Here is a 14,701-nt window from a genome sequence, read left to right on the forward strand (position 1 = left end):
GATCTATATTCATTCACATAACTTCTCTACAACATTTGAAGGCGGCCATGTTTGTAGATCCTGTTAATCTGAAGCCTGTAAACCAGAGCAGGAAGTGATGGGAGGAACTCGTACTTCAGGAAAAGCTTTGAATACTTTTTCCACCTCTGGTCGTTAATATGGACTCCCTGGGTGAACAAGGAGGAAGAGGATCTTTCTGTTTCCTGCTCTCTCTATTAATGAATGAGTAGACTGAAGAGATGATAATTAGAACAAACAAGGAACATCTGCACACACACTCACACACTCACTCACACACACACTCACACACTCACTCACACACACACACACGCATGCACACACGCCTTTATCGTGTGTGTGTTTGTGTCTTTGTTTGTTTGTCACACTTCTTCATCAGCAGCTGGAAAACTGGGACAAAACTCAGAAACACAGAGTGAGTTCGTGAGTCTCTTTCTGCAGCAGCTGTTTTTATGTCTCCAGGCTAATACGCACTGTCTGTCTGTCTGTCTGTCTGTCTGTCTCTCTGTCTGTCTGTCTGTCTGTCTGTCCCAGTCCTCTTGTCTGACAATTAGCTCAGTACGTTGTTGCTGTAATCCTTGAGACGTTCATGACCTTCATTAACTCCAGTCTGTGGTTTAATTGTCAGTGGCGGGGTCCGCCATTTCTGCACTGGGAGGGATTATCAGGTAATCCAGTGTTACTGTCAGATTTCAGCCTCACTGATTACTTTTCACTCTCCTGCGGACATATCAGAGCAGAGCTGTTACTAATGCTATTGCTAATGCTAATGCTAACAAAGCATTTATGGTGCGTTTGTTTTGTACTCGGAGGTCGGAAATTCCCAGTTCCCAGTGGGATGTTTAAACTCGAACGCACCCTGAGATCGGATTTCCAACTAGAAACAACAAGATGGCTGCCGATCACATACATAGTGAGTAAACGCTCTGCTAAAGTACTGTTTATAGCAATTTTATCTTACTTGTCCACCGTTGTCAACTATAATGCAAAAACTGTTGTCATCTCGGAGGTGACGTCATTCCCACTTCTGACTTCCGACCTCCGAGCACAAAACGAACACACCATTAAAACTGCTGCTGTTTCACAATAAAAGCATTCAGCAGGTGAAACACAGGCTGGCTTTTATTGTGAAGCAGTCACAGGAAATGCAGTGTATTCACTGTCACTGGGGTTAGTGCTGTCCATATGAGAAGTACTGTACTTTTTACTTTGTGTGATGAGACATATGACATATGAACACAATATTTAGACAGAGAAATGTCATGTAATGATTTTATAGTGACGCTCTAAATCAAATTAATTCATTAAGGACATCTTAAAGCTCCAGTGTGTCAGATTTAGAGGGATATATTGGCAGAGATGGAATATAATATAATCAGAGTGTTTTCTTTGTTGTACAGTCACCTGAAAATAGGAAACATTGTGTACCAAAAAATACAACATGCTAATGTTATTAGCACAAGCCTATGGCATTTTACACTGTATAAATTAGCGGCTAGTGGACTTTCCTTCCACTCATATGAAGCCAGGGACAGCAGCAACTTTAACAAAGGTAACGCTACAAAAATAGGCTCCATTACAGCTCACAAGGTTCACTGACAAAACAACTGTCTAGGGCCGTTTCACAGTCGACGAGCAACGCACTTCCTTTCATAGTCAACACATTGAACGCAAGCGACGCAGGCGACACTTGAAATGCAAGACATTGCCCGCGCAATAGGGGGTAGCAGAGTCAGGGGTACATTCCGGCTAGCCAGTACTGCTATTTTATAGAGTGCAGGGACTAGAACTGAACACAAGTTTTTCCTCCTTGACCGCCATATTTCATACCTGCTTCTTCTGTGAATAACAAAAAATGGTTAATTTCAAGTACGTCGCTTGCATTATCACCCCTGCTGTCAACGCATGGTATTACACGCGTCGCATATCGAAAAAATGGACAACACAGTCAGCGTGCCTTTGCGTCGACTATGAAACGGCCCTAACACTAAACACCTTCTCCAAACAAATACAACATGCTAACGTTATTAGCACAAGCCTGTGGCATATTATTTGCATAAATTAGCCTAGCTCGCAGAGTTTTTCTCTACTCACATTTTAGTGGAAGCTTTATTGTCTACAGAATTTATTGTTTCTTATCTGTGAAATTAAAGTAGATAAAAGCTTTGTTGCCACTCAGGGAAATGGTTTCAGTTCACACAAATACACAGGAGGTCTGCGTCGCTATGACGCATAGTGACATTTGTGGAGAGCTGTTCGTCAGGTTACAGCGTAGAGCTTACTGTATTGATTCATTACAGAAGTATGAATCCCACTTAACGCTGCAGGTTAATGACAAGAGGTTAATTTAATGTGTAATGGTTCTTTGATAACACCAGAATATAATTATATAACTATATAAAATCCACTATAGATTTACATTTTTATTATTTTTAATGTTGGAATCCCAGTCTGTCTGTCTGTCTGTCTGTCTGTCTGTCACGTTTCTCTCTGATGAGCACCCTGTGTGTCCAGTCTTGTATCCTGGAAGCTACACTTGTAGTTTAACCCAGTTTACACACTTTTATTTAATGTATTGACACTTAAACCCGACACATTTTGCATGAACTGATCCAGAATCCTTCAGAAAAACATATTTTCATCCCTCAGTCAGCAGCAGAGTTCTGTCTGCCTACAAACATTTAACACAGTGGGTCTTCATGAACCTAACCCTGCCCTCGTTCTGCCAGAGAGGTGCGTGCTGGGTAAAAGCGGCCACCCGGCGGTCCGAGGAGTGGCATCGTGACGTGTTCATACCTGATTAACTTGCTGACAGAGCTGAGTGACAGCTGCCGCAGAGTTTAAACACCAACTCAAACAGCTGAGTGAGCTCAGCTCTCTGCTGAGAGGCTGCTTCCCAACGCCAAACATAAAAACAGCTTCTGTTCTGTCGGCTCATCAACAGCCTGAAACACAAAGATGTTTGATTTATTTACAGTGATGGAAAACAATGAATCCTCACATGTGAGGAGCCAGAGAGGGTTTGTAAGAGACACAGACGGTCAGGTGCTTCACCACTTTAAGCTCACACTGAAATATCTCAACATGTTTTGGAAGATTTCAGATGAAGGTGCAGATATTAAAGATGTGCAGAGGATGAGTCTGACTGACAGCTGATCCTCTGACTTTCCCTTTACACCACATTAAGGTTCACATCCTTGGTTTTGAGTCACATGTCTCAGTATCTGTTGGATGAGTTTTGTGATGAAATGTGGTTCATCATTCATGTTTCCCTCCTCAGGAGGAGCTGTAGTAACTTTGGTGATCCTCTGACTTTTCATCTAGCGCCATTGTCAGGTCAGCGTGTTATAGTGTCCAGTACTTTGATTTATGAGCAAATACCTGCAGAACTAATGACCTAATGCCCGTCACACTCAGCTGGCTCTGTGTTAACTGATACTTAGCTAATGTTAGCATGCTAACATGCTAAACTACGATGGTAAGCCACTCAGCCGCACATCTGGTTGCCAGGAAAAAATGTAGGTATTGTACTTTTCTGCAAAACATAAATTTGTATGTTTCCTACACATCATATCAACGTTTCAAAAGAGACGTAGTTTCTTAGCTGACTTTGTCATCAGGAGGGGGAGGGGATGGTGGATAGCGTGTCACCTCAATGAGACACCTGCCAAGCTGCAGACAAGTGTTCGAGACCAACGAACAACAAAACCATAAACCACTGTAGGATATATCATGATGGACAACACGTCTCCACTTCCTCCCGTTGTACAACGATGAAGCTAAAACATCCCAGATACAGCCGCTGCCATCTTGTGCTGGTGACATCATTTGGAGCCAGAGTCTGCACAGTAGCAGTATTGGTGGTTTTGAGTTCCTGCCTATACGCTAACCAATTACAAGCAGCGCCACTCATCACGAACATCAACTCACTAATTAAAACCAAACTTATCAGAAAAAAAAATATTTGAACATCAGCTTAATAAGAAACGACAGAAAACATCTTTGGGAAAAATTCATTTGACATGTTTCTTGTTTCTCCCACGTCTCATCTGCTAACACAGAAGGAGCAGGGTTTATGTCCTATACGGCAGCTTCGTGGCAACCTTCGAGGCTGAGAAATGAAATGAGGTGCAGTTCCTCTAATGTCCACTTGAGGCTGGCTCCAAGAGCGAGTTAATCCCCACAGACCTCCAGGTTAAAACTTTACAGCAGAAATAATCATGTTTACAGCCTGGTCTCTGTATCTTATTTCAACATTCACTGCACAGGGCTGAATTTTTTATGTGACTCACCTGGTTACGTTTTATAAATAAAAGTCTTAAAGTTACACATAATTATGGACAGGCCAACGCTACTAGTCACTACAGTTTGTGAGCCTCCTGCTCCTCCATAGCTCCACTTTCTCATCCACATATGGTCACTCCTGGCTCCAAAAAGCCCCAAGATGGCGACGGCCAAAATACAGAACTCAAGGCTTCAAAATGGGAGTCCATGAGTCTGTGGGTGGTGTCGCAGTGACTACGTCTATTATTTATACAGTCTATGGTTGCAACCTTGCTTCATGGTATTGCAGAAAAAAAAAGCATTTTCCCATAGACCTCCATTATAAAAGAGCCGTCTGTAAAACTGTTGACACCTTCATCTGCAGACAAGTCCAGTTATGACTTTCTGTTGTGAATTTTTGATCCATGGAGGTTTTTTATTTGTCAAACTCTGAGCTGGACTCAAGCCGGCTGATGGTGTCACCTGACACTCAGCTGGTTTTAAAGCACGTCACCTGTTTCAACAGCCAGTCAGCTTGTAGTGAAGTCAGCTGGTCAAGTCAAAATGACCACAGACGGCGTGTTGGCTTTCTGCAGCAGGTGCTCCGTCCCCACAGAGCCCTCTGTTTCCGTCCTCACGGTGTGTCGGTGTCAGACGGTGGGTCGCTGCTGCTGCTGGCTGTATGTGCTTATGCCCCGCCCACACACACACTCTCATTGACTGATGAATTGGTGCTGGGTGCAGCTTACCTCTTTCAACTCGTCTTGTGGCAAATCTGGACTGGACTTATGAGCCGGGTGGGACCAGTTGGAGAAACGCTGCTGCTTTTGTGTGTGTTTCATCTGCTTTACATTTCCTGTCAGTGTGTGTTTCTGTGTGTTGCACCTCACTGCGCTCCTGCCAACATGAGCAGCAGCAGTAAACCCACAGACCATGTGATGATTGACAGCTGTCAGACAGCAGTGATGTCATGCTTCATTGGGGTGATTGACAGTTTGAGACAGTTGGAGGTCCGTGTGGAGAAACTAAAACAAATCTGTGACTCAAAGTGACGCCTGGAGGTTTCTGCAGAGAGGAAACCAAAACTGGAGTGCGCGCCTCGTTTCATTAACAACACATTAATGAGAAAATCAAATGTTCTTAGCTTCAATCACAGAAAAACACTACATATCAGTTTTTTTCCCTATTATGTTATGTTCGTTTATGTCTGGTGAAAATTATTGTGTTCAATTGATTTGATAAAAGCCTGTCCAGTAGTTGTTGAGACATGAAACATCAAAGTGTCATAAATGCTCCAATTATTGTTGATTTCTTTCTGAATTGCAGGAAAATCTATTTCTCACCTTCACATTTTCTTTCTCTCCCTCCACCTCTCCCCTCCTCCTCTATTCTTTGCTCTGCACCTCCTAAACAAAAAAAGAACTGCAAGAGCGAAAACTTGAATCAAACTGAGGCAGAAGAGAGAAAGCTCGCAGCAGCAGAGTCTGTCTGGTTTGTTCAGTTTCGGGGGCAAGTGAAAATACTGTTGTGTGTGATGGTGCAACACTGACGAAGGTCGCTGCGGCTGAAATGCCAAAGATTCTGATTTAAAATTCAAATGAGCACCTGAACTCTTTTCACTCATTTACCAGAGAGAAACTCTTCTTCTTCTTCCTCCTCCTGAAAAACAATCAGCTTTCTGTTAGAGAGTGAGAGAGCTCATTTTCACCTTCTCACCTCCTCCTTTTCTTCTCCTCCTCTGTTTTAATCAGGTTCTTCTCCTCTGAAAAGAAACCAATTTCCTGCTCCTCCTATTTTTGGGTTCACTTTAAACAACTCAACTCTCGGAAGAATACAGACCAATCTCTACATTAAAGGTGCAGACACACCAAACCGACATCAAAGAACTAGCGGCGATGAAAGCCAACTGTTGCGTCGTCTACGTCGCCTCACGTCGCCCTGTGTCAGTTGCATTTGAACACACTACACGGACTACATCCGACGGCCAAGAAGCACGTACGTTCTGCGCCTGCGTGAGAGAGAGCGGAGTGAGAGAGTGGTACATCCTGTCAGCCGAGGGGTTTCCTATCTGTGCAGCCGAGCACCGCAGCACCTCCACGGACTATTACATCCAGACGGTCCCGGTGTTTCCTCCGCAGGCTCCACTTCACTCAGCTGCCCGATAAACCCGCTGCTTCTTCCCACTTTAACCTGAATAACAAACCAGGGCTCGGTGCTCCGGTTGGATCCAAACGGAGAGCCGGGGCTAGCTCAGAGACTAGCGGAGGCTAACTGGCTGTGCTTCCCTCCGGTCATGCTGCGGCTAACGCTCCGCTAGCCGCTCCCAGCTAGCTCCGGTTTGTTATTCAGGTTAAAGTGTGAAGAAGCAGCGGGTCTGTGGGGCAGCTGAGTGAAGTGGAGCCTGAGGAGGAAGCACCGGTTAGCCCCGGTTTCACTACAGGCAGATTCACTCGCTACAGGGGCGAGGAAATAAAACCTGAACAGCCAATCAGAGTGATCTCTCTCACCGACAAGCTCCGCCGCCGATTCAACATGCTCAATTGGCCGAAAAGACGCAGACGCCAAAGTGCCGACGGTGCGGGACACACCGCAAAAACTAGGACGACAGACGCTCACTGGTGGCCCGACTTTGGTCGATGGCTGACCGTTGGCTTGGTGTGTCAGGACCTTAACTCTTTGTCAGGTTCAGGTTTTAGCTCTGGTTTTGGTCTCCGCTGACCCTTGAGGAAAGTATCTGGATCTCTAGCAGCTATAATTTCCATTTCTTTGCTGTGGTTGGTGCTGAACACAAATTTTCCAGATATTTGTGAACGTTTTTGTAACTTTCAGAAATGTTTCCTCTTCATAAAGACAGAAAAACATAATGTCACATCCTGTGTTTGTTGTTGTGGATCAGTATCACATGAATACATTTCAGAGGAGAGAGGCTTGAAACATGAACTGCTGGCAGGCGACGCAGCACGATTTCTCTTGCTGTGCAAAAAAAAAAAAAAAGGAACAACTTGAGGCTAAAAACAAAAATGGGGCTCAGGTGCTCAGCTCTACAGCTGACTCGCTCACTGCAGGCAACATTACACCTTATTACTGCATCACCCAGAGCATCATGGGAACATGGTTGTACACTCTCAGCACATTTTTGGACATTGCAAAGGCTCAGAACGGGACCATCAACGTGGTTATTACATCACTTTGTTTTATTGAAATCCTGCAGAGTGAAACTCATCAAACTCAGCTGATACATCACTAACTTCTAAAGAGTCTGCAGGCACGCTCGCAGCTCCGTCATCCATTTTCCAACAGAACAGATCTTTATTGTCCACCAGGGACAGAGAGTTGTCCTCGGCTCACCAGACACAAGAGACGACATCATAAAAAGCAGACAAACAGTCAAACAAACAAACACACAAGGTCATTACAAACATTTAACACGTTAAGACGCCGTACACATGCCGTGTCTTTAACCACCTGGTAAACGTGAGGTCGGGCGCTGGACGCTACTCTCATGCCTACTTTTCAGAGCACAAAGGCAGGTTGTGTCTGAGGTTGCTAAGCAACCATAACCAGCACCATATCACAGTCTGTTTACCTGAAATCTGAGGTCAGAGCTGATCTACTTCCTGTTTGGCGCCTTGACATTGAAAACAATGTGTGTTTAGACGCTAAATCAGCGTATTGTCCGTCTGTGGTTCAAACCTCATCAGTCACTTTGTTGAGTTCATGGTACTGATGGAACGATTGGGATGAAAGACTTCTTAAATACATTTTCAGTTGTCAGAGGGACTCTGTAGCGCCTCCCACAGCTCAAGAGCTCAGACTGGCTAAAGAGAGGATGGGAGCTATCCGCCAAGATACTCTTCACTTTCTTCCTCGTTCTTTCTGTGAAGAGTTGGGTCGAGGGCTCGCCAACTATTTTACTTTCCATCATCAGTCCAGCAGAGTTTATTCTTGGATGTACAGTTAAGTACCAGGCACGGAAGTGAAAAGGTGAAACACACTGAGGCCACTATTGGCCTTTCCCGCTGTTACTTTTGGCCGCGCCGAGTCGAACCATGCTGCACCTATTTGGGGGGTTTGCATGTCCCCATGATCCTGGGATCTGTGTTGTCCAGGGCTAACAGCCCCTGTCTCCCAAGGGCCCCAAGTTCCAAGTGGTCCCAGGGGAGGGGCCAGACTAGGAGCGGTTCAAGTTTTTTCATTTTTTTTCTGTTTGTCTTGGTGACACTGTATCCTCTCCAGTGCCTCTCCCATGTGGAGTCCCTCAGGGTTTTGTTCTCGGGCCAGCTCTATTCTGCCTCTACCTGCTGCCCTTAGGAACTATTTCTAGGAAGTATGGCATGTCATTCTATTGTTATGCCGATGACACTCAAATTTACTTACCCTTGAACCAGAAAAATTCTAATTCTCTATAACCACTATTGAATGCCTGCAGGATGTTAAATCCTGGATGGCCCTGAACTTTTTAAGCTTCAGTGAAGCCAAAACTGAACTTTTGTTATTTGGACCCAGCGGTGCCTGTGATGTATCACATATCAGCCTGGGCTCCCTGGAAGCATTCATGAAACCTACTGCAAAAAATTTGGGTAACTTCGGTTGTCAAATCCAGCTTCTTCCAGCTGAGGCTTTTATCTCAAGTCAAATCCTTCTTACCTTTTAGAGATCTGAAAAGGTCATACATGCTTTTATTTCATCTCAGCTTGACTATTGTAATGGCCTTTATGTTGGTATTAGCCAGGCCTCCCTCTCACGCCTGCAGCTCGTCCAGAATGCTGCAGCTCGTCTGTTAACAGGAGCAAGTGTGAGCATATCACCCCCATATTGGCCTCACTCCACTGGCTTCCTACTCGTTTTAGAATTGATTTTAAAATGTTATTATTTACCTACAAATCTCTGAACGGGCTGGCTCCACCCTGTCTCTCTGACCTCTTACAGCAACATGTCCCCTCAAGGTCACTCAGGTTTGCTGACCAGTTGCTTCTGGAGGTCCCACGATCAAGGCTGAAGCACAGAGGAGACCGTGCTTTTGCAGGAGCAGCCCCTAAACTAGCTGCATATTAGGCCGGCCCCCTCCTTACCTGTTTTTAAATCACGACTTAAAAGACATTTTTATTATTGGCTTTTAACTCGGTGTGAGAGAAGCACTTATGTCAACCTGCAGATGGCGCTAGAGGAACAGTCAGAGGGTCACTGAGGTCGGCAGGATTCATGCTGTGGGGAGAACAAATTTCATCTTGATCCATTAAATAGTTTGAGATATTTTAGTCAGAATCAATCCCTGAAAACTGCTTTTGAGCTGCAGCTGAGCAGTCATGAGATTTTTTACTGAGAGGACAAATAAATGACACCTCTGAACAAAAGTCGTATCACTTCTCTGTGTGTTCTTTATCTTCAGAACAATGTGCCTCTCACTACTCGAGTACTCTCAGTGCTTTACGACTTTTACTGAAACTTTGAGTGGATGACTTTTACTTCACTTTTACTTCCCCGTTTGCCCAGCGAGGTTACTTTACTTTAACTGGAGTCTGACGTTAATTACTTCCTCGCGGCTCTAATAAATCTTCTTAACTGAAGGTAAACTCCTCCTTCAGCCGCTCCCTCCTCCTTCTCTCTCATTCTTTGCTTAAAGGGAGTCCTTCGCTTTCTCCTCCTTTTCATCTCCCCACTCTCCCTCCATGTCCTCCTCTCTCCTCCTCTCTGCTTCTCTCCCTTGCACAGATAGATGTAGAGTTATATCTGAAGACTCCATATATCCATGTTGTGGGCATAAAAGGATTCTCTGGCAGGTTGTTAAAATGACTCATGAGTTTAATTTTAACCCAAAATGGGATGTGGTCTGATGCCAGCAGTCATTCTGTCAGCTTTTTATTTAAATGCAGGACTCTGGTTGGCTGATGCCAACGGTGGAGTTTATTAATGGAGGAACACATTCGGCGTGTGTTCAGAAGCCCATCATGCTTTGTTTGGTGTGTTTTTCAGACTTGCTGGCGGTGCCCAAACATCCCTACGCCGCCATGGAGAACTGGGGGCTGAGCGTCTTTGTGGAGCAGAAGATCCTACTGGACGCTGAGGTGTCGTCCTCGTCCTATCAGATGGAACTGACCATGGTGGTCGTCCACGAAATCTGCCACCAGGTAGAGACATTTAATACAGTTTACCTGCTGTTGATTTTTGTTGTTTATTACAAATCTCAGAGAGGTCCACCTACTTTAAATGTTTGGTTTTAATGGCAGCTTAGATCCAAACATCTTCCAAGAACAGCAAATATATCAACTATGGTAAATGCTGGTGCACAAACTGAGGAACGTTTCTTTTTTTTTGTTTTATTTGATGACATGATCATGTGGGCAGAAACAAAAGCTGACATTTCATCCTGATGTGCTAGACAAAAGGTCAGCAGTTTGTGAAGTCATTAAGCAGTCATCCTCTGGGAACCACGACTATATCTACAGTACACTGGACTAAAGTCTTGGACGGGCCGACTGACAGAACAAAAGTACTTTGCACCGCCAGTGATGGCCATCAACAATTTTGTCAAACTTTACCAAAGAGAAATTCAAGCAGCAAAACTCTGTACATGCATTCAATGGAAACGTGAAGTGGTTCACTCTAACAAAGAGAATCAGGGTAGAAAATGAGACATGGATATTTTTTATTTTGTATTTCAAAACCAATTTAGTCCATATGTTGACAACAAAGTCAAAAAGTTGAGACTCAAGTCAAACTTTATATAAGTGACAAGCGTAAGAAGAAATAAATCAGAAAAAGATTTATTTATCTGCATTTTAAGAATTAAGACAAAGTGACAGTTGAAATGTCAAGAAAATACTTTCAGTATTACTGACAATATTTTAGAAAATAGGGTCTTGTTTTTTGCATTTTAAGGACAAAGTTCAATCGTCAAAAATAAAGTCAAAAATTTGAGAATAAAGTCAAAGTTCCAAGGATAAAGTTGAAATGACAAGAATAAATTTGAAGTGTTGAGAATAAATTCAAATATCAAAAAAAGTCAAACTTTTAAGAATAAAATCAAAATTTTAAGAATAAAGTTGAAATTTTTAGAATAAAGTAAAAATTTTAAGAATAAAAATCTAAATTTTAAGATTAAAATCAAAATTTTGAGAATAATGGCTAAATGTCGAGAGTAAAGGGAATTTTTTTATTTCATTTTTTCATTTTTTGGACTGTATTTTTGACATTTTATTTTTATCCTCCAATTTTTGTCCTTTTTTCTGCATTTTGTCTTTACTCTTGACATTTTGATGTTTTTTTGTTTTTTAACTTTTTAACTTCATACTCAACATTTTGACTTCATTCTTGACACTTCATCTTTATTTTGGACCTTTCTTTTTTATTCTCAACATTCCAACTTTAATTTCAAAATGCAAAATAAAAAATCTCCCTCCTCTCATTGTTCTCCCTCACGCCTCGACCCAGTACTCTTCTGTAAACTCCAGACACATCCGCTAGAACTGAAAATATTAAATCTCATCTCACTTCAAGCTTTGTTGAAGATGTGATCACCACAACAGTTTTGACGTATAATCTCTGTCAGCTGATGATCAATCAGCAGCAGGTGCTGAAGATGCTGCTGCAAACTTTAATTTCATTTTTAACAGCTTTTTTATTGTTGGCAAAGACGGTGTGAAATCTTTCCCATTTGGAGTCATCCTCAATGAGTCATGTGGAATATGTGTTTCTGTGTCTGTGTGCTTTATGTTGCTTCTGGTACATTTTGTTAACGTGTTGCAGAAGCTGTCAGTTTAAGCCGACATAATATTTTATAAACCCTGCTGTAATGTGTCGTAACGGCTCCTCTGAACGTCTCCAGACTCAGGTGTTTATTGGAGCATATGAAAATGTTTGCCACTAAAACACTTGCCAACATTCAAGAAGCTGTTTTATTGAAATGATCCTTTTCAGAACATTCATGTGAGCGAATTACCTCTGCTGTGGAGGTGGGATATTTCAGAAATGTATGAGCAGGTTTTTTTTAGTAATCTGATCAGTTTCTGTGAAGACCTCGTTAAAATGATGTCTTTACATTGCAAGACGGGATATTTATGAACGTTTCCTCCTGAACGTCACTATTCTCTGACTGTGTGTATTTTAATCGGACGCACTTTAAAACCTCGCCAACATTATTATTAGAATCACTTCTTGAAGGGATTCTGCAGCGTTGGCAGAAGTCAACAATACTTGTTTACCTCTCTGAGTGCTCTCTGCTAGTTTTTTCTTCATTTCCCGACAGCTTGATAGCCCTTGAATGCAACGCTGTGCCCAGGCCTTGAACATTGCATCCCCCTCATGTGTAGGCATGTGAACACACCAGCACAGAGCTTTAAATAACGTTTCCTTTTGGAGGAAATGATACAGCTGCAGCAGCAGCTAAATTTGTTGATAGTATGTTACCTGGCAGACGCTAGAACACACAGCTGTCACTGAGCCTGAACCTGAACCTGCTGCTGTGAAATCACCTTCACATTCAGCTGCACGTTACTTTGACTTTAAATAGAATTAAGAGTTGAATTTAAAAAAACAGCAGACTTTTCCTTTAACGATGCAAACGATCCAGTTGTAAACAGACTGAACGTGACAGAAGTCAAAACAGCTTCAGCTGCAACACCAATGAGCTGTGTGTGTGTGTGTGTGTGTGTGTGTGTGTGTGTGTGTGTTGCAAAAGCTCCTCGGGCAACAACAACAGCAGAGGAGATGATCCTGTTTTTACAGTACGACATCGAATACGTGACAAGCAGACAAACACGATGAAGCAGAGGAAAATTTAAAGGTTTCAGTCAGCGAGGAGAAACAGAGAGGGAGCGCGTAGGAGACGGAGAGACAAAGAGGCGACGAAACAAAGTGAAGGAGAAACAGAACGGAGACGACGTTCGTTGAAGGAGAATAAGAGACACAAAAAGATGAACAAAGACAGAAGCGGAGCAACAGCGCTGTTGAAAAGCACAGAGGTTCATTCGGTCTAGCTGTTGAGGGTTTTTTACAAAACTGACTTTAAAACCAACAGCAGCTTCCAAAATCCCTCGTCATTGTTATAATGTCACATTCAAATTAGGGATGTGCACAAATTCATGGTTGGTTTGATTCTGCTGTGTCATAAAACAACCCACACTCGTCCAAATATTCAGACAAACAATCAGAAAGACACAAAGATTCTTCGACATCCACAGTTTGTGGTAACCAGTTAAAGAACAAACATAAAGCAAAAATAAATATCTATTCTGAGTTTGTCACACCACTGAAAAATGTTAGCCAGCCACCAAAATTAGGATTATTTTTTTAAAAAGCAGTATAAGTAAGTATATAAAACATTATTTTTCAAAATCATGAAAAACACTGTGAGTGTGTCTCCTGAAGGACAGTCTTGCCTGGTTCAATATTTGCAGCAAAGAACCAAAGCAGTCATTGCAAAAAAGCAGCATTACGTTATTAAAGGGAAAATTTGCTGATTTTCCACCAGCCCTGTGTCAGCACAGTGTGAACAGTGTGGGGGCCAGTGGGCGGTGTGGGGAGCTCTTGGCTGGCAGCACGGAAGGAGGTTGAGTGTTGTTAATCTGCAGGTACTGCCCACGTTGCAACGACACACTGCTGGTTGAAAATCAGCAAAGTTTACCTTCCCATTCCCCTTTTAGTTCCCACTCTCTTTCTCAAACACAAACGCCACAGCGCTCAGTCCCTTTCTCTGCCTGTCTCAGTCCATGACAGAGTTGTTAGTATAGCGTGTAAAGTTGTAAGTTTGCAGGAAGTGTGCCTTCTGGAGGCTGGTCTCGTCTGGTCCAATACGGCGGCTACACTGGCAGCAACGAACCGAAGCAGTCAATGTGGTGTAAACCACGTGACAAAGTGATAAAGTGATAAAGTGACAAAGCAACGTTCTGTTAATAAATGGAAAATTAGATTTTCAACAGATTTTCTCTGTGTCACCACAGTGTGAGCAGATGAACAGGCTTTTTCTCAACCCCCATCCATGTTGCCTTCCCATTCCCCTTTTACTTCCCCCTTTCTCTCTCAAACACACGCCGCAGCGCTCAGTCCCTTTCTCTGTTTGTCTCAGTCCTCAGTGTCGACAGTTGCGGCTGTGGCAATATGGCGGCTACACTGGCAGCAATGAACCAAAGCAGTCCATGCAGTGTAACAAAGTGACAAAGCAGCTTTCTGTTATTAAAAGGAAAATTAGATTTTCAACCAGCTCTGTGTCACAACAGTGCGAGCAGATGAAAGGTATCTGTGTATCTCCATGTATGTATGTGTGCACCTTTTTATTGATGTTTTTTGGTTACAATTTGATGAACTTTGACAGTCAGTCGAAATGAAAAAGGTTCTGCAGCCACTTGTGTTGCTTTTATAGCAGTTGTGATCATCTTTAAGATGTGCAGCTCCATGCAATCATACGTTAAATTTACTAAACCTG

General features: G+C 43.0%; 1 protein-coding gene across 1 annotated transcript in view; it reads left to right on the top strand.

Annotated features, from left to right (window-relative positions):
- Nucleotides 1–14,701, top strand: part of LOC125882777 (thyrotropin-releasing hormone-degrading ectoenzyme-like) — a 275,288-nt gene that overhangs the window by 131,305 nt on the left and 129,282 nt on the right. The window contains exon 5 of the mRNA XM_049566632.1: nt 10,255–10,409. Within this exon, the coding sequence (XP_049422589.1) occupies nt 10,255–10,409 (155 nt within the window). The remainder of the gene's footprint in view (nt 1–10,254; nt 10,410–14,701) is intronic.

The sequence above is a fragment of the Epinephelus fuscoguttatus genome, linkage group LG22 (genome assembly GCF_011397635.1).
Source record: "Epinephelus fuscoguttatus linkage group LG22, E.fuscoguttatus.final_Chr_v1".
Taxonomy (NCBI): Eukaryota; Metazoa; Chordata; class Actinopteri; order Perciformes; family Serranidae; genus Epinephelus; species Epinephelus fuscoguttatus.